General features: G+C 50.0%; 1 protein-coding gene across 1 annotated transcript in view; it reads left to right on the forward strand.

Moving 5' to 3' along the window:
* Positions 1 to 398: 398 nt before the first annotated feature.
* The window catches only part of LOC144236156 (regulator of G-protein signaling 3-like), a 41941-nt gene continuing 24226 nt past the window's right edge, over positions 399 to 18113 (forward strand). The window contains exons 1-2 of the mRNA XM_077769767.1: positions 399 to 516; positions 18063 to 18113. Of these exons, the coding sequence (XP_077625893.1) occupies positions 399 to 516; positions 18063 to 18113 (169 nt within the window). The remainder of the gene's footprint in view (positions 517 to 18062) is intronic.

Genomic DNA, 18113 nt, shown 5'->3' on the forward strand with positions numbered 1-18113 from the left:
TAGCTGCTGAGTGGGCCTGTATCCAGAGTGGGGGTGAAGCACCAGTGTGGGCATCAGTCTTTACCCCCAGGCCACATTCAGATAGTGCAACGCTGTCCTGTTCTTCTGGATCCCTGCCCCCCTCTCCTGAGGGTACACCTGTGCTTTGCTCAGTGGTCCCTGGCAGAGCTGTGAAGGGGCCACTGTCATCTGGGGCACATCATCTCCCCTTCCCTGTGGACCCTCCTTTGCCCTGGCTCTAGAACGCCATGTTTTCTAATTCCTACTGGGAAAGAACACTCTCAGGGGGCATCCTCAGGTTATGCCTAACTCATGCTCCCGTCTTGTTCCTGCAGGTCTGTAACACCTGCAGTCTCGGTGTCCTTTCCGCATCCCGTGGCTTGAGCCCGAGGTTGCCCATGTTCCCTGGCTGGAAGGAGGGGCAGGGCCAGCATACCACCCTGCCCAGAAAGGATGCCTGGACTCAGACTACCCCAGCCAGGAGGAGAATCAGGCACGCTCAAGTCCAGGGTGCAGGTGAGTCCATCTGTCATTGGTTGGGGCCAGGGGAGTAGGCTTGCCCCTGCTATGGGCAGTGCTTATGGTGTGGGGGTTGGGTCAAGGGCAGAGCAGGGCTTCACAAAATGCCAGGTTTCAAACAATCCACTGGCCTTTATGTGACTCATTTGCACTTGACCACTAGTTTGATTTCAGGGCTCCTTCCCTCTCTAGTTTCTGCTCCCTGTTGGTAGCCAGCTGACCCTTGTGGCCTCAAGTTTCCTTACCTGCCTCAGAAGGCAAGTCTGCAACTTGCACTTGCTGTTGGCCATGGGCAGGCATGGAGGCCAAAGAACAGAGGATGGCCTTTCAGGCGGGCAGGCCTGGGTTCAAATTTCAGGTCTGCCAACCTTAAACAAGTCACTCACCCTCTCTGCCTGAGGGTCAGATGTATCCCTGGCAGAGTGGAGCTACCACTTCCTAGGATTTCTGTGAAGATGAAATGAGATGATGCGTGTAAATTGCCCCGCTCAGCCCCTGGTGCCTGGTACTGAGTACATATAACTCTTCTCCCCATTTTCTCTAGCGTATCCTCCAACCCTGTCTTGAGTGGATCCCCTAGCCACAGATATCCATCTGGCACCTTCCAACACCTCCCATTTTTAGGTTTACATAAGACCAGCAGCTTTCCCTCCCACAGCAGCAACAGTCAGAGATTTGCAGAGCAGATGTCTTGGTGTGAAACTGTTCCCAGGAGGTGTTCTATGAATGTTTGCTGACAAAGCGGTGCAGGGACTGACCTTCCTTCCAGCTCTGCCTCCTGGTACCCGGCTCTGGCGATGGAAAGCGCCTACCCCCTGGGCATACTGTGTGTTTCTGTCCCCTAGATACTACTGGGGGCCTGTGTGCCTGTTCCAGGGCACCAGGCTGCAGATGGAGGGCTGTGAGGCTGGCTGGAGCAAGCTGCTTTGGTCTGGACCTGTGCCAGGCTGCTCTCATCCAAGAGGAGGCTCAAGGGGCAGATAGGGCAGATTTTGGGAAGAGGCGGCTCCGAGTATGGAGAGCACTTTTCCAAACCCCACTGCACCGGGGATGCTCCTTTGCCCTTGCTCGGGTCCGGTGATTACAGGCCTGAGCTTCAAAGCATGTTACAAACCTGGCTAATTGCCGGCCTGGGGGATCTGGGCGAGCAGGCCAAGCCCGCCTGCGTGGACACGCCAGGGGGCCGCGGGCCTCGCATGGCGCTGGCACTTGCATCCCGGAGCGGTCCTGGAGCTAGGAGTCCTGGTGGGGCCGCCCAGTCCTGCTGGCTCCTCGCGGAGGACTGCCGTGGGGAGCTCGGAGGGCGGCCACCCGGGCCGCACCTGTGGCCGCTCTGCCCTCGCTGTTGAGGCGCCAGCGCCGCCTCCCCTGGGGCCGGCGTCTGATGGGTCAGGTGGAAAGCTCCCCATTCAAACCCGCGCGGGCCAATCAGCGCCCGGCGCGCCGGTCCATTCAAACGCGCGGCCGGCCCGCCGCTCCCGCCTCCCGGACTCTGGCGCGGGGCGGGGGCGGGTGAACCTGCTGCCTCGGTAACTGGGGAGCAACACAGACGCCTCGGGTTACAGGCGCTCCTGGCAGGCGGAAGCAGGGCCGCCATGGAGCGCTCGCTGCACCGCGTCTCCCTCGGGAGCTGGCGTGCCCACCCGGACCTGTCGTTCTACCTCACCACGTTCGGTAAGTGCCCGGGACTGCTGGCTGCCCTGCCCTGGCTGCTGCGCCCTGCGCCCTGCGCCCCGAGAGGTATTCCCCCACCCCGTGATAGGCGCGGCTGGCAGCAGCGGGTACCTCCTCTGGCCACTTCCTCCTTTGGGTGCCCAGGAGGGGCTCGGGGCCACACAGACTCAGGCTGAGCAAGCCCCGGGGTACCACCTGCTGCCTGGCCAGTGGTGCCAAGTGCGGTTGGTTGTGTCTTGCTCGGCTGGAATCATCACGCCCCGGTTCATCTTTCAGAGACCCGATTTGCTCCACTAGAGTTTGCCAGTAGCCAACAGCTCAGGGTTAAATCAGGGTCTTGTTACTCCGTCTCAAGGTCTCCTGCATCCTCTTCCCTTTGGCCTGGGGACAGGACAGGTGCCAGGTCCCCCCGGGGCCTTGGCTCCTTGCGGGCTCGCCTGGCAAGCTGCAGTGTGACTGCTCCAGTGGATGTCAGACCCTCAGCAGAGATGGGAGAATTCTCTTCCTCAGGAGTGACCTGGCTCTCAGGAGGGTCACGGGGCTGCCCTGGGGGCTTGAGGAGCAGGCCCCTGCCCCCAACCTCCTAGCTGGCAGGACTGGGTTCCCCCAAATAACAGCGGGGCAGCAGTGCCCGAACAGGCTGGGCAAATCCCAGGGAGCCGCAGGAGAGGTAACAGCCCTTCCCAGGAACACAGCCCTTCACAGCTCTGCGTTTCCTCACTGGGGTTCTGTGGAGAGTGGGTATCTGTGGGGGTATTTCCTCTGTGGAGACTTGAAATCCAGAGAGAGGAAGGTCTCCCAGTGAGCCAGACCAGTACCTGAGCTCAAGCCTTCTGAGAGCTTGTCCAGGACTTTCTAAGTTCTCTTTTAAAGGTTGGGGTAGTTACTGCAACATACTGGACTTTGCCCAGGTTTCATGGACAGAACACCNCCCCCCCCCCCAGGCTTCTGGCTCTCCTAGTCTCAGGCTTACCTGCATCAGCACGCTTGTTTCCTTACAAACTCTTTTTCTCTAGGAGCAGAGTTATGATAGAAAAGCAGTGGCTTTGCCCCTAGAGCTGGCCTGTGGTCTGGCATCCTGGAATTTATGGGTCTGGTGGGGGGAGGGAACAATGGAGGTAGTGAAATAGCCACCATCTATCCAGCACTTCCCATGTGCCGTGCCTTGTGTCAAGGGCTTTATCTCATTTAATCTCCCCAATTCCAACAAACCCCACCGGGATGCGGAAGTCTACCAGACCAGGGAGGTTTCCGGGAAGACCTGAATTCGCGGATCCTGGGTCGTCAGGAAAGTGTCAAGGAGCTGTGAGGCCCGGTGATCTTAGCTGGGTGCTGATTTAAAAGTAAAAAAATATTGGGGTGCCTGGGTGGCTCAGTCGGTTGAGCGGCCGACTTCAGCTCAGGTCATGATCTCACGATCATGTGGGTTCGAGCCCCATGTCGGGCTCTGTGCTGATGGCTCAGAGCCTGGAGCCTGCTTTGGATTCTGTGTGTGTGTGTCTCTCTCTGACCATCCCCCGCTCACACTCTGTCTCTCTCTCTCTCAAAACTAAATAAACATTAAAAAAAATTAAAAAAGAAACATTTAAAAAAAGTTAAAAAAAAATTTCATTGTGTTTTTCCCCTCCTATCACTGTAAGATGGTTTCATTGCTGAAACTTTAGGGAAAAGAACAAAGTGAAAAATCACCTGCACTCTGATTCCTTAGAAAAGACATTTATCTTTGTGAGTCACCATTTTGGTCTATATCCTTCCAGACTTGTGTGTGTGTGTGTGTGTGTGTGTGTTTATAGGGGTGTATTTAATTTTAAAAGAATTGAGACCATATTGTACGTATGGTTCTATAATCCAGTTCTTTTCCTTACTGGTACAGTATGACTATTTCATAGTATTAGTCTATAGTCTTCTATTGAATTAATCATCCTGACAGATCTGGGAAGTTGGGGAGTGTCAGACCAGCAGGGAGTGGATCCCCCTCACCCCGCCGTGGCCTCGGGGCTGGGTCGGATCGTTATCTGGGAAGGTTTCTACTGGAACCAGTGACTGTGACCTGAGTGTACAGCAGCAGGCAGGAACCTCATAGGCTGGAGAGCCACCTGCTCCTAATGTATGCAGTCTCCTCTCAGATCTCTCTGAGGACACAGATTGACACTGGAAAGTCCTCTACTGTTTCCTGCTTAAATTCTATTTCCTTGACGGGCACTGTCCCTTTTTCAGGCTGCTGATTCTCTTCATACACGGAGTGATGTGTGCTTGTCTGGTCATGAACCGAGATTCGTATTAGGGGTTCCCAGAGCTGGTCACTTATCAGAGGCACCTGGAGAGTCTGTTAAAAACACAGATTCCTAGGATCTTCAGAGGTCGAGGGTGGAGCCTGGAAATCTGTAATTTTAAGAAGCCACAGAAGGATTTTAATGACCAGACAGGTTTGGAAGCTGGGGATTTAGTCAGCTTCGTAGCCAGCATGAACTCTCTTAACAGGAAGGTCTTTGCTAAGTTTTCCTCGGTTCACTGGCCCTTTACCCGCAAGGCAGGCAGTCCTGGCCTTCAGCAGAGGGCTTTGTCCTGGGAGAACCAGATGTAGGTGCTGCCTTGCTGACGGTTGCCTGAGCACACACATTTGAAGGGAGCTAATTCTGCAGGATCACTGGAATTGTAATCTTTAAATGTTTATTTATTTATTTATTTTGGGGAGGGGAGAGAGAGATAGAGAGGGAGAGAGAGAGAACAAGCTGGGGAGGGGCAGAGAGAGAGAGTGAGAGAGAAATCCCAAGCAGGCTCTGCACAGCTAGTGCCAAGCCCGATGTGGAGCTCGACCTCATGAACTATGAGATCATGACCTGAGCTGAAACTGAGTCAGACGCTTAGCCAACTGAGCCTCCCAGGCGCCCCCAGGATCTCTGGAGTTAGAAACAGATAAAATTGTTTTCACCAAAATTCCTTTCAGGGAGAGTAGTGTATAGTATGTGGTGAGGTTTATGTATTGTGTGTGTGTGTGTGTGCGCTCACGTGCACATGGGTACAGCGCCTGGTCCCTCAAGAAAAGGCGTGTTTGAGTAACAAGAGTTGATGGTACAATGTCTTCTTCTTTTTATTTATTTATTTATTTTTTTTTTTTCTGAGAGAGAGAGAGACAGCGTGAACAGGGGAGGGTCAGAGAGAAGGAGATACAGAATCGGAAACAGGCTGCAAGGTCTGAGCTGTCAGCACAGAGCCTGACGTGGGGCTCGAACCCATGAACTGTGAGATCATGACCTGAGCAGAAGTCAGATGCTTAACCGACTGAGCCACCCAGGTGGCCCTCGTATACTGTTTTCTAAGGAGGTGCTCTGGCTTCAGGAGAGGGGAGTGTGTATGTAAACTGGGCCCACAACCCACCTCCTCCAGAGATGACAAATGCACGTTCTGTAGAACGGACAGCAGCTAGCGCTCAGCGCATTGGGCTGGGTGCGTGAGGCCCTGAGCTGGAGGCTGCTGCCGGGACCCTGCCAGCTGCTCCTGGCTTGCCCCGCTGCCCTCAGCTGGGGACACATGGCTCCTGAACTTGGCTGGGAGGCCCCTCCAACTACTTCTCCGGGGCCCATCATTTGCTGGCCAGGGTCCTCAGCATTTGTTGGCTCTTCTGTCATCTGGGCTCCTTTCGCTTGGGAGTGTTGAGAAATTCTCAGTTTCTGGCCTGTCCTCTTTTCCAATTCTGCTCTATTTTTTTTTTAATTAAGAATTTATTAGAGAGAGAGAGAGAGAGAAGGAGAATCCCAAGCAGGCTCCAACCTCAGCACTGACCCTGACATGGGCTTGATCCCATGACCCTGGGATCATGACCTGAGCTGAAATCAAGAGCCTGACTGTCAACCAACTGAGCCACCCAAGCGCCCCACTGCTCTATTTTTTAAACTAAATTAAATTTTTTAATTTTTAAAAATATTTATTTTTTTAGTATATGTGCTGCTGAAGCGAGCACAAAAATATTTATTTTTTTTTATAGAGAGACAGGCAGAGGGTGTGAGCAGGGGAGGGGCAGAGAGAGGGGGGACACAGAATCCGAAGCAGGCTCCAGGCTCTGAGCTGTCAGCACAGACCTCAACAGGGGCCTCGAACTTGCAAACTGTGAGATCATGACCTGAGGCGAAGTCTAACACTTAACTGACTGAGCCACCCAGGAGCCCCATTTTTTTCAAAAAATTCTTATCATGAAATATAACACACCCACAGGAAAGCATTGCCCCAAATAACGTGTAGTTCAGTGACTTATCACAAAGCAGATACCTGTGTCTCTTTCAGGAGGATCAAGATTGCTGATACTCAGTTTGACATGTAGTTTTCTTCTATCTTCTTTTTTTTTGTCCTTCTGAGGCTGAACTTTTAAAAATATTTTATTTACTATATTTTTTAAATTTACATCCAAATTAGTTAGCATATAGTGTACAGTGATTTCAGGAGTAGATCCCTTAATGCCCCTTACCCGTTTAGCCAATCCCCCCTCCCACAACCCGTCTAGTAATCCTGTTTGTTCTCCATATTTAAGAGTCTTTCATGTTTTTGTCCCCCTTCCTGTTTTTTAAAAATTATTTTTGCTTCCCTTCCCTTATGTTCATCTGTTTTGTGTCTTAAAGTTCTTATATATGTAAAGTCATATGATATTTGTCTTTCTCTGACTAATTTTGCTTAGCCTGATACCCTCAGTTCCATCCACATTGTTGCAAATGGCAAGATTTCATTTTTGATTGCTGAGTATACTCAATTGCTCAGTATAAGAGCAATATGTATATATACCACATCTTCTTTATCGATTCATCCATTGATGAACATTTGGGCTCTTGCCATACTTTGGCTATTATTGATAGTGCTGTATAAACATTGGGGTGCACACTTCCCTTCAGAATAGCACACCCGTATCCCTTGGATAAGTACCTAGTAGCACAATTGCTGGGTCACAGGGTAGCTCTATTTCAAATTTCTTGAGGAGCCTCCATACTGTTTTCCAGAGTGGCGGCACCAGTTTGCATTCCCACCAGCAGTGCAAAACAGATTCTCTTTCTCTGTGTCCTGGCCAGCATCTGTTGTTGCCTGAGACGTGTAGTTTTTTCTTTGTCACTTAGTTCAAAATAGTTTCTAATGTTCATAGTCCTGCTTTCTCAAGTCTTTAGATTATTTGGAAGCATATTTCTTAATTTACAAATACTGGGATTTTCTGGTAATATTTTTATTCTTTTTAATTTTATATTTTGTCTATCTATCTATCTATCTATCTATATTTATTTATTTTGAGAGAGAGCTAGTGAGTGGGGGAGAGGCTCAGAAGGTGGGGGGGCATAGACAGAGAGAGAGAGAGAGAGAGAGAGAGAGAGAGAGAGAGAATCTCAAGCAGGATCCATGCTCAGTGCAAAGCCCGATATGGGGCTTGATCCCATGACTCTGGGATCATGAACTGAGCTGAAAGAAGAGTCAGATGCTCAGCCACCTGAGCCACTCAGGCACCCCTCTTGTTCTTTATTCTACATTTTGGTCTGAGAATATACTCTGCATCTTTTCCGTTCTTTGGTGGCTCAGGGTATAGTCACTTTTTCTCAATGTTCTGTGTGTACTTGTGGGGTCGCCTGGGTGGCTTATTCGGTTAAGCGTCCGACTCCAGCTCAGGTCATGATCTTGTGGTTCATGAGTTCGAGCCCCCACATCAGGCTCTGTGCTGACAGCTCGGAGCCTGGAACCTGCTTCAGATTCTGTGTGTGTGTCTCTCTTTCTGCCCCTACGCCTGCTCATGCTCTATCTCTCTGTGTCTCAAAAATAAATAAATTTTAAAAAAGAAAAAGAAAAAGCAAAGTTCTGCAGTAGTTGGGCATAGTATTTTTGTATGTGTCAGGTTTGGGTCAAGTTTGCTAATTATATTGTTCAAATATTCTTTTTTTAATTTTTTTCAATGTTTATTTTTGAGAGATGGAGAGAGACAGACCATGAGTGGGAGAGGGGCAGAGGGAGAGGGCGACACAGAATCTGAAGCAGGCTCCAGGCTCCGAGCTGTCAGCACAGGGCCCACCGCAAACTGTGAGATCATGACCTGAGCTGAAGTTGGACGCTTAACCAACTGAGCCACCCAGGCGCCCTGTTGTTCAAACATTCTACATCTTTCTGATCTTTTCCCCCTATTCGTTCTATCAGTTACCAGGAGAGGTGTGTTAAAATTCCTACTATTGTTGTACATTTGTCTGTTTGTCATTATAGTTGTCAGTTTTTTCTTTATATACTTTGAAGCAATATTAAGAGCATACACATTTAGAATTATTATCTTGGTAATGAACTGAAAGTTTAATTATTATGAAGCCTACTCTTTATTTCTAGTGGAGATAAAGTGTACTTTTCCTGACATTAACATCACTACACAGCTTTCTTCTGGTGAACAGTGAATTCCCTGATGTATCTTTTTCCATCTTATTTCTGTCAGTCTTTCTCTTTCTTTCTTTCTTTCTTTCTTTCTTTCTTTCTTTCTTTCTTTCTTTATTTATTTTTTCTTAAATGTGAATTTATTGTTGAGAGCACGAGTTGAGGAGGCGCAGAGAGAGAGAGAGAGACAGAGGATCCCCAGACAGGCTCTATGCTGACAGCAGCGAGCCGGACCTGGGGCTTGAAGCCACCAACCATGAGATCATGACCTGAGCCGAAGTCGGATGCTCAACCGACTGAGCCACCCAGGGACCCTGGTCTTTCTGTTTCTTTACATCCTAATTGTGCTGCGTCTCTTTTTTTTTTTTTTTTAATGTTTTATTTATTTCTAGGAGAGAGAGAGAGAGAGACAGCGTGAGCAGGGGAGGGTCAGAGAGAGAGGGAGTCACAGACTGAAACAGGCTCCAGTCTCTGAGCTAGCTGTCAGCCCAGAGCCCGACGCGGGGCTCGAACCCACGAACCACGAGATCATGACCTAAGCGAAAGTCGGACGCTTAACCGACTAAGCCACCCAGGCGCCCTGCTGCGTCTCTTATAAACAGCAGGCACAGAGTTGTTATTTTGCTTCTTAGTGCAGCCCTGGGATGATACCTTCCTGCAAAAAGATCTCCATTTGCTTCTGCCAGGTGCTTGAGGTGACTAGTGATCTGGGATAGTCATAATGTTAGGGACTGGGGTTATGCAAGGTTGAGCTGCAGTGCCCTGAGGAACTGTGTTTCATCATGGTTCACTTGTTCCCGAGGAGCAACCCCTTAGGGTTCCGACCCCAAAGTTTGGGGCTCAGAAGGACCCCGCTCTTGACAACTCCTGTTCCTCTCGCCCCGTGAGGCAGACAGAAACTCTGCTCAGTCTCTCGGCCTTTCCGTCATCTCTCTGGAATTTGAAAACACCCTAAGGAGACAATTAGTCCAGGCAAACATTAAACTTCATTCCATGGGCCTCCACGCTCTCCGAGCCTGCTCTGTAGTTCCTCTCTGTCTTCTTGTGTCTCCAAGAAGCTGCTTTTAAATATTTTCTCTTGCTTTTCTAGATTTTTCGTCAGTGGGTGTGTCATCCCAGAAATAGAAGTTCCCTACATGTGTTTTCTAATGTTTCTGAGTCGTTTTTACTCTTTTCATCTCCTCCCTCTCCCTCCCTTCTTCCCTCCCTCCCTTCCTTTCTTCCTTCCTCACTTCCTCCCTCCCACCCTTCTTCCCTTCCTCTATTCCTTGTTTCCTTCCTTCCTTCTTCCTTCTCTCCTTTCCTCCCTTCCTTCCTTTTTTCCTTCCCTCCATCATTCCTTTTGTCATATCAGTGGGAGTGCTTTCTGTGTGCCGGGTGCTTCTCATACATTAGTTCTCAGTTTTACAAGCCCCCTCTCAGAGCTGTATTACTGTTATCCCTTATGTTGTACAGATGAGGAAACTGCAGCCGTAGTGATTAAGGATCATCAGTGGTGGAACCAGGATCCAGGCTGGGTCTTACTGACTCCAAAACCCATGCTTTGCTCGTAGTTCCTTCTGGGCTTCCTCTCTCGTGTTTTCCAAATGAGGCGTGTTCTTCTGGAAAACTTTGATAGAGAAAAAAAAGGAAAAAACTGGGGGTGCCGTCAGTTGGGTGTCCGGCTCATGATTTCGGCTCAGGTCATGGTCTCACAGTTCATGAGATCAAACCCTGCATTGGGCTCTGCTCTGACAGTGTGGAGCCTGCTTCGGATTCTCTCTCTCCCTCTCTCTGCCCCTCCCCTCTCAAAATAAATAAACTTAAGAAAAAAAAGAACACAACTTTAAAAACATAATGAAAACAAATTACTGACTTCATCGTGTGGCTTAACGCCATCAGCAAGGATATAACAGATGCTCATCATTACCAAATAACATATTTAACTATAGAGAAAAAGTCTGTAATACAAAATAATAAGGGCAGGGAGCAATTTATAAAATGTGGTGAGACTGGCAATTTTGGAATTAAAATCATAATAAAATCTAAAGGAAAATTGTAAAAGGCAGGATAATGAGAATTTTCTATATATTATGTATGGTATTATACACAAATGCATATGAAAGAAAACCATTTGCTCTGCAGCTGAAGCATTTTCATGAATAGCCTGGGCCGTCCTTAGGTTAACTTGGGACAATTCCAGATTTTGCAGTTTAATGGGTCATGAGTATGGCTTGAATCTATCAAAATTCTTTACTGAACTGTAGTTTCTTAACATTTTTTTTTAATTTTTAATTTTTAAATATTTATTTCTGAGGGACAGAGTGTGAGCTGGGGTGGGGCAGAGAGAGAGAGAGGGTGACAGAGGATCTGAAGTGGGCTCTGTGCTGACAGCAGTGAGCGTGTCGTGGGGCTCGAACTCATGAACCGTGAGATTGTGCCCTGAGCTGAAATCAGATGTGCAACTGACTGGGCCTCCCAGATGCCCCTCTTCACAATTTTTAATGTTGAGAAATGGTCTCAGAATTGAGACCAGCTGTATATCACCTAACTGTGGAGGCAACCTGGGTATGTATTAATTACCAATCGCTCCATGACAAAGTACCCCAATATCCATTGCTTAAAAAACCCAAACATTCATTATCTCCGCATTTCCGTGAGTCAAGACTCTGGGAATGGATTTGCTGGGTGGTTTTTGCTCAGGGCCTCTCACAGGCATTGCTGTCAAGATGTGAGCCGAGGTGTGCTGGACAGAGCCATCTATTCCTGGAAGGAAAAACAGCTGGGAAACCAGATTAGTATCAGGCCTCACAGGAAGTGGAGAGTCAAAGGAGAGGGGTTAGATTGGCCCCTCATCATCTGTATGCCATCACGGCCCCCTGTCCCCTTCTGCCAGCAGGGAACAGCCGAAGCCAGACTGCTTCTCCGAATGGAACTCAAGATTCCCCCTCTTCGTAAGAACAGACACTTGAAATGCTCCACAGGGCTGCGTGCCCAGAGCCGGATGGCTCCCATTTCCCCATCACCCCTGCAGCCTACCATTTCTCCTTTAGGGGGCAGAAAGTGAAATGGGTAACTGTGCAGAGCCCTCTCAGAGCCTCCATCAGGCTGCTGTGTGGGTCCTGTGGCCCAGGGTCACAGAGAGAGGAGGCTCCCTCCCACTCTCCCGCACACACAGCTTGAGGCACAGACTTGTCCCCACAGATGGAGGGGAAATCTGTGAGTGTTGGTGGCTGGCCAGGCTCCATGTAGACCCAACCTTCTTTGTACATTTTTTCCTGATGCCATCCCCCTTACTGTGGCTTTCAGCACGCGACAGCTCATAAACGGGGAATTGCTTCAGAGGTGAACTGGGGTTTGGGTGACGGCTACTTCAGGCTAGCCGGCTGAGCCCCCACCCGTGTATTCTCTGCAGACCCCAGGGTGCTGTGCGCTCCCTCTAGAACTCGTTCCTGCCGCTCCCCGAGTCCAGCAATGCTGTGCGGCCCCATCATCCTGCTTTGTGTTTGAGTATGTCTCCCCCTGACTGTGTCGAGAGTCAGAGTTCATCTTCCTGTGGTCCTCAACAGAGCGAGGTCTGCTAGATTGAGTTTCTGCAGCTGGCCCTATTTTCCCCAGGACCCAGTGAGCCCGAACCCTCAGGTCCTGGGCCGGCAGAATCCTTGCCTTCTGAAGCTCACTCTCACCTGGCGTTCTTCCTGTCCCATGCGGCCCCGTCTGCTCTGCCTTTGTCTCTGTGCGCCTGGCTCTGTGCATTTCTGCAGCCCCTCTGGGGTCTCGTCACCACCACCCTTCGCAGGCAGAGTTGGTGCCTGGCTGCAGCCCATGGGTATTGGGGGCATGCCCTCTCCAGGGCCTCTGAACACCCCAGTGAGGATGGCTTCATGCCCTTTAGCTTGAACATTCCTGGGCCCTGTCATAGGGCACTCCCTGATCCTGGAAGGCAAGAGGGGATATTGATAAGATCAGAGATTTGGGGGGCCGGTGAAGGGCTTGGTTACCTAGATAGGCAGAAGGCCCCAGGGATTCAGCCTGGCTTTCCCCCACCCCCCGCTTCCCGGGACCTTTATAAAAATGTGTATTTATTTTGACAGAGAGAGTGAGAACATGTGAGCAGGGGAGGGGTAGAAAGAGAATCCCAAGAAGGCTGTATGTTGTCAGTGCAGAACCGGACTCGGGGCTCAAACCCATGAACTGTGAGATCATGTCCTGAGCCAAAACTAAGAGTTGGACCAACTCTTAACCAACTGAGCCACCCAGGAGCCCCTTGACTTCCTCTTTGCCCAGTGGTTTATTTCTTTTTCTTTTCTTTTTTAGTGTTTTTAATGTTTCTTTATTTTTGAGAGAGAGAGAGAGAGGAGACAGGGCACAAGTGGGGGAGGGACAGAGAGAGAAGGAGATACAGAATCCAAAGCAGGATTCTTTGCTGAGCTGAATCTGAGAATCAGCTGATTCAGAAGAAGTGCTGAGCTGTCAGCACAGAGCCCGAAGTGGGGCTCGAACCCACAAACCATGAGATCATGACCTGAGCCGAAGTCAGATACTTGACCGACGGAGCCACCTAGACACACCCCACACCCAGTGGTTTATTTCTTTAGACCTGGGGACATTTCTTTGAGCCCTGCCCTCCTTTTGGCTTCCCCTTGGCTTCTCAAGCAAAGCTGTGGCACCTCGTCCTGTGCCTGATGGCTCTCTGCCCCTGAACCCCAGGGTTGCATTGATGGCTGCAGTGGTACACTCTAATGGTTCCAGAAGACCAGCTTGGTATACAGGCAAGAGTTCTGGAGCTGGGGCAGATTTTGCTCTCCCATCCTGGCTTGACTTACCCTGGTTACTCTTGCCCAGGGCAAGTCACCTTCCGTATCGGGGCATGACTGTTCTGGCTTCCAGGTAAGGAGGCTGGGTAAGAGGACTTCAGGGCCCCCGGGACCCAATCATTTGATGGAATGGGCTAAGGGGAGACACAGAGGGGACAGGCATGGCCAAGTGGGGGAGGGGGTATCTCATTCTTTTTTTTTTTTTAATGTTTTATTTATTTCTAGGGGAGAGAGAGAGAGAGAGACAGCGTGAGCAGGGGAGGGTCAGAGAGAGAGAGAGGGAGTCACAGACTGAAACAGGCTCCAGGCTCTGAGCTGGCAGTCAGCACAGAGCCCGACGCGGGGCCCGAACCCACAAACCGCGAGATCATGACCTAAGTGAAAGCCGGACGCCTAACGACTAAGCCACCCAGGCGCCCCAGGGGGTATCTCATTCTTGATGCTGCCCTTATCTGTGAGTCCAAGGATGGGCTGGGGGAGGGTGTGTCCCATGCTGGTGGCCTGCGCCCAGTCTGCTGGGCTTGGCTTCTCTGCTTAACAGGGTCCAGAGCTCGTGGATCCTCCCCGAGGAGACCTGCATGGCAAGATCTGGAAGGGGAGCCACATGGACTCCTCTGATGTCCGAGTCAGACTTTGCTCCAGGCCTGTCCCCTGCTCCAGCTCCACTTTTGGCCTTGCCCGTGCCCTTTCCCTAGCCACTGGGCTGTGAGTTCCCTGGGGGCGATCACTGGGCCATTCAGATCTTCCTGACTCGGGGTGGGAGTGGAGGGCTGCAGGTGCCTGGCCAGCATTTGTCAAACGGGCTTAGTGAGCACCTGTGTTAGGAGAGTTCTCCATCCTGGTTTCTGCGAGCGGGTCATCGGTAGGTGATGGTGGTGTGCAGCTCAGTGATTCTTACAACTCCAGAAAGCCAAGTGTGTGCGGGCCAAAGCTGGCTTTGCACTGGTAATCGTTTCAGAAAACATGTTTGGTGTTGGGGTAATGAGATCTGATCTATGACTGCTGGCCGTTCCAAAACCTATTCCAAAACCTTCCACCCCACACTGGGTCCGGCCCCGTTTCAGAGAATTCTCAGCCCCAGAGAGCCCCAAAGTGGTAATTGCTCAGATCTTGAGCTAATAACACCATGGATTCTCTTGGCGCCTCTCACCTCCTCACCCTCCAGCAGTATCTGACCCGCACACAGCCTGGTGAGCACAGTAATCCCTGTTATTAGCTCTGCCTCACAGCCGAGGACAATGTGGCCAGCAGAGAGAGGAGGCTAAGTAAGGGCTGGAACGGGGGCAGGTCTCTGAGCTTCTGAGAGCCGTGTCCTGGGCAGGAGAGCAGCAGAAATTTCTGACGGGTGACAGAGCTGGTCAAGGATTTGCCGGAGCCTGGATTGCTTGGGCTTGTGGTTTCAGCACCCCAAAGTGCGAGGAGCAAGTGGCTTCCAGGTCACAGTGGTTGGGGGCCTGCTGCAGTTTCCCTTCTTTCTGTTTTCTGAACCCTGCCTGGCCTTCCTCCAGCTGGCAGCGAAGCCCAAGCCCCAGCCACAGCCCCGGTGTCACGGGCGTGTCCGGAGATGAGCAGTTGCGATGTTGAGGGGGCGTCGCTGTGCCATGAAGAGCAGTGGAAGGGCCTTAGGCTCTAGATCTAGAGGAGAGAGCCCAGAGATTGACAGCCGAACCGCGGCTGGGTGATGACAGTTACTGTGAGGGCACTTCTGGCTCAACATGAGATGGAGCATTGAACTGGCAGAGTTATTGCAAAGGAAAATGAGCTCCCATTGCAGGAAGCGAGCTCCCCATTACGAGAGGGGATCAAGCAGAGGCCGACGACTGTGCGACAGGGTTGTCATGGATTCAAGGACTTCCTGGTTGATGTGTGGACTTGCTGCAGACTGGGAGGCCCTGCCGAATCCTCCTGGCCTCCCCAGTGTGTGTCCACCAGGTGGATTGAGTTCAGTGCCTTCTCGAGGTTCTAGGAAGAGTCTACTGGACTGGGGAAAATGTTAAGCATGTCATTGAGGAGGAGTCCTCAATGGTGCTTCTCTCCTCAGCCCACGCTAAAGGGCCCTTGGGCATCCATGAGGATGACTGGATGTTTTCTTTTGTTTTTATATTGTCTTTAAAAAAAATTTAAAATGCCAGGTGTGTGTGGGGGGGTGGGTACCGGCTCCTGGTTCTTCACCTGCTTTCCAGCCCTGGCCCTTCTGCTACGTTCACATTTCTCCCCTCCCTTCCTCTCTCCCTCCCTTCTCCTCTTCCCACCTTCCCTTCTCTCTTTGTTCCCTCTTCTTATTTTTAATTATAGAAGTGCAACAGTTCATATAATTTGTATTGTTGAAGCAAAATAGTGATAGATTTAAATTCCCCTTTTAATTAATTTATTAAAAATTTTTTTTTAACATTTATACATTTTTGAGAGGCAGAGACAGAGCATGAGTGGGGGAGGGGCAGAGAGAGAGGGAGACACAGAATCTGAAGCAGCTCCAGGCTCTGAGCTGTCAGCACAGAGCCCGACATGGGGCTCGAACCCATGAACCATGAGATCATGACCTGAGCTGAAGTCAGACACTTAACTGACTCAGCCCCTCAGGCACCCCAGATTTAAATTCCTCTTGACTTTTCTCCCTCCAATTCTGTCTCCTCCCTAGAGGTGATCCCTGTTTTTCATTTGGCATTCTTTCAGAAACACAAACACACACACACAACACACACACCTATGCCATCTGTACTGTTCTGCAATTTGCTTTTCCTCTTAGAAACTTATCACAATGTTCCCATGCTGGGAAATGTGGGACCCCCCCCCCCCATTTTTTTTTATAACAGCCCCTCCTATTCTATAGCACAGCTAGACCTGGCTCATTTAACCATTTTCATACTCACGGACATTTCAGGTGTTTCCAATTTGCCCTTATTTTAAACAGTGCAAGAGCACCAGCCTTGGGCTCGTGTGTGTGTTTTTGTCTGTGATAGTTACCCGGAAGTGGAATTCTAGGCTGAAGGACATGAACCATTAAAGTCCAGCAGACACTGCCAGAAATTACCCTCCGTCTACACTTCTAACAGGGTGTGAGACCACCTGTTTTCTTACATTTTTAACCAACTTTTGACATTATCTGTCTTTTATTTTTTTATTTAATTAAAAAAAAGATTTTGTTTTGGGGGTGCCTGGATGGCTCTGTTGGTTGAGCATCTGGACTCTTGGTTTCACTCCGGTCATGATCCCAGGGTTGTGGGATGGAGCTCCATGTCAGGCTCAGTGCTGAGTGTGGAGCCTATTTAAGATTCTGTCTCTCTCTCTCTCTCTCTCTCTCTCTCACACACACACACACACACACACACACACACACACACACCTTTTGTCTTGTCACCCTCTCACTCATGCTCTCTCTGTCTCTGAAAAAAAAGAGATAAAAAAAATTTTTTTTTTAAAAAAGGATTTTATTTTTAAGTAATCTGTATACCCAACACGGGATTTGAACTCAACCCCGAGATCAAGAGTCTCATGCTCCACCAGCTGAACTAGCCAGGCGCCCCAACATTATCTGTCTTTTAAATGACCTGCCGAGCAGATTGATGGGAGAGGGTGTTTTGTTAATTTGCATGTCCCAGATCTCTGGGACTGAGCATCTTCCGTGTGTTTATTGGCCGTTTTGTCTTCTGTGAATTTCCAGATCATGACCTGTGTCTATTTTCCTATGGTATTGTCCCATGGCCTTGCTTATATCTCTGATTGTAATGGACATTTAAAAATTATATGGAGTCAGAGTTATCTTGTTAAATTACAGATCCTGACTCACTATGCCTGGGGTGGGGCCTAAGATTCTGCATTTTTTTAAATGTTTATTTATTTTGGGGGGGGGCAGAGAGAGAGAGAGAGAGATTCCCAAGCAGGCTCCGCACTATCAGCACAGAGCCCGACATGGGACTCGATCCCATGAACCCTGAGATCATGACCTGAGCCCAAGTCAAGAGTCAGACACTTACCCGACTGAGCCACCCAGGCGCCCTGAGATTCTGCATTTCTACCTGTCATCCAGATGCTTCTGATGCTGGTGGTTCTCAGACCACCCTCTGAGTAGCATAGCTCTATGCCAAGGTCACAGAAAACCTCCTCAGTTTTTCTTTAGGGAGATCAGGGTTCTGTGGAATGATTGAGGGTGATAGCATCGAGTCTGAAGGAACTCTCTGCCCACACCTGATCTCTTTTCTTTTGCTTTCCCCCCAGATTATTTGTTCCTTGTCCTTGTGTTGTTATTGACCTTCTAGAACACAGCTACCTGTCACAGTGGAGGGCTCTCCCTGACCTCCCCCTTTACCCCTTGATCCCCCATGGACCTAACCAAGGCCCAGGATCCCTAACTCTCCAATCTAAGCCTGTGATGATGTGGATGCAGCAATTTTTCCAACTGTCCCAACGGCAAGAACTCTCCAGCATTGGCCTCGGCTTCCTTGTAAAGTAGTGAGCTCCCCAACACCAGAGTGGTGTTAGCCTGGCCTGGAGAACCCCTGCTGGACGTACTGCAGAAGGGACTTCCGACGTTGTGAGGAGGCTGAACTGAGTGGCTTCTGAGCTCCCTTCCAACCCAGAGACTGAATGGATCTTCGCATCGCTTCCCATGAACAAAAGAGCATTCCCGTCGCCGGTACCCCATTTCTCGCCCAACAAGAAGACGAGGTGAAGTTGTTTCTGTTGTTGTTTCCTTAGGTCAGCTGAAGCTGTCGATTGATGCCCAGCACCGGGTTCTGCTGCTGCACA

The sequence above is a fragment of the Crocuta crocuta genome, unplaced genomic scaffold (assembly GCF_008692635.1).
Source record: "Crocuta crocuta isolate KB4526 unplaced genomic scaffold, BGI_CrCroc_1.0 scaffold95, whole genome shotgun sequence".
In the NCBI taxonomy this organism is placed as follows: Eukaryota; Metazoa; Chordata; class Mammalia; order Carnivora; family Hyaenidae; genus Crocuta; species Crocuta crocuta.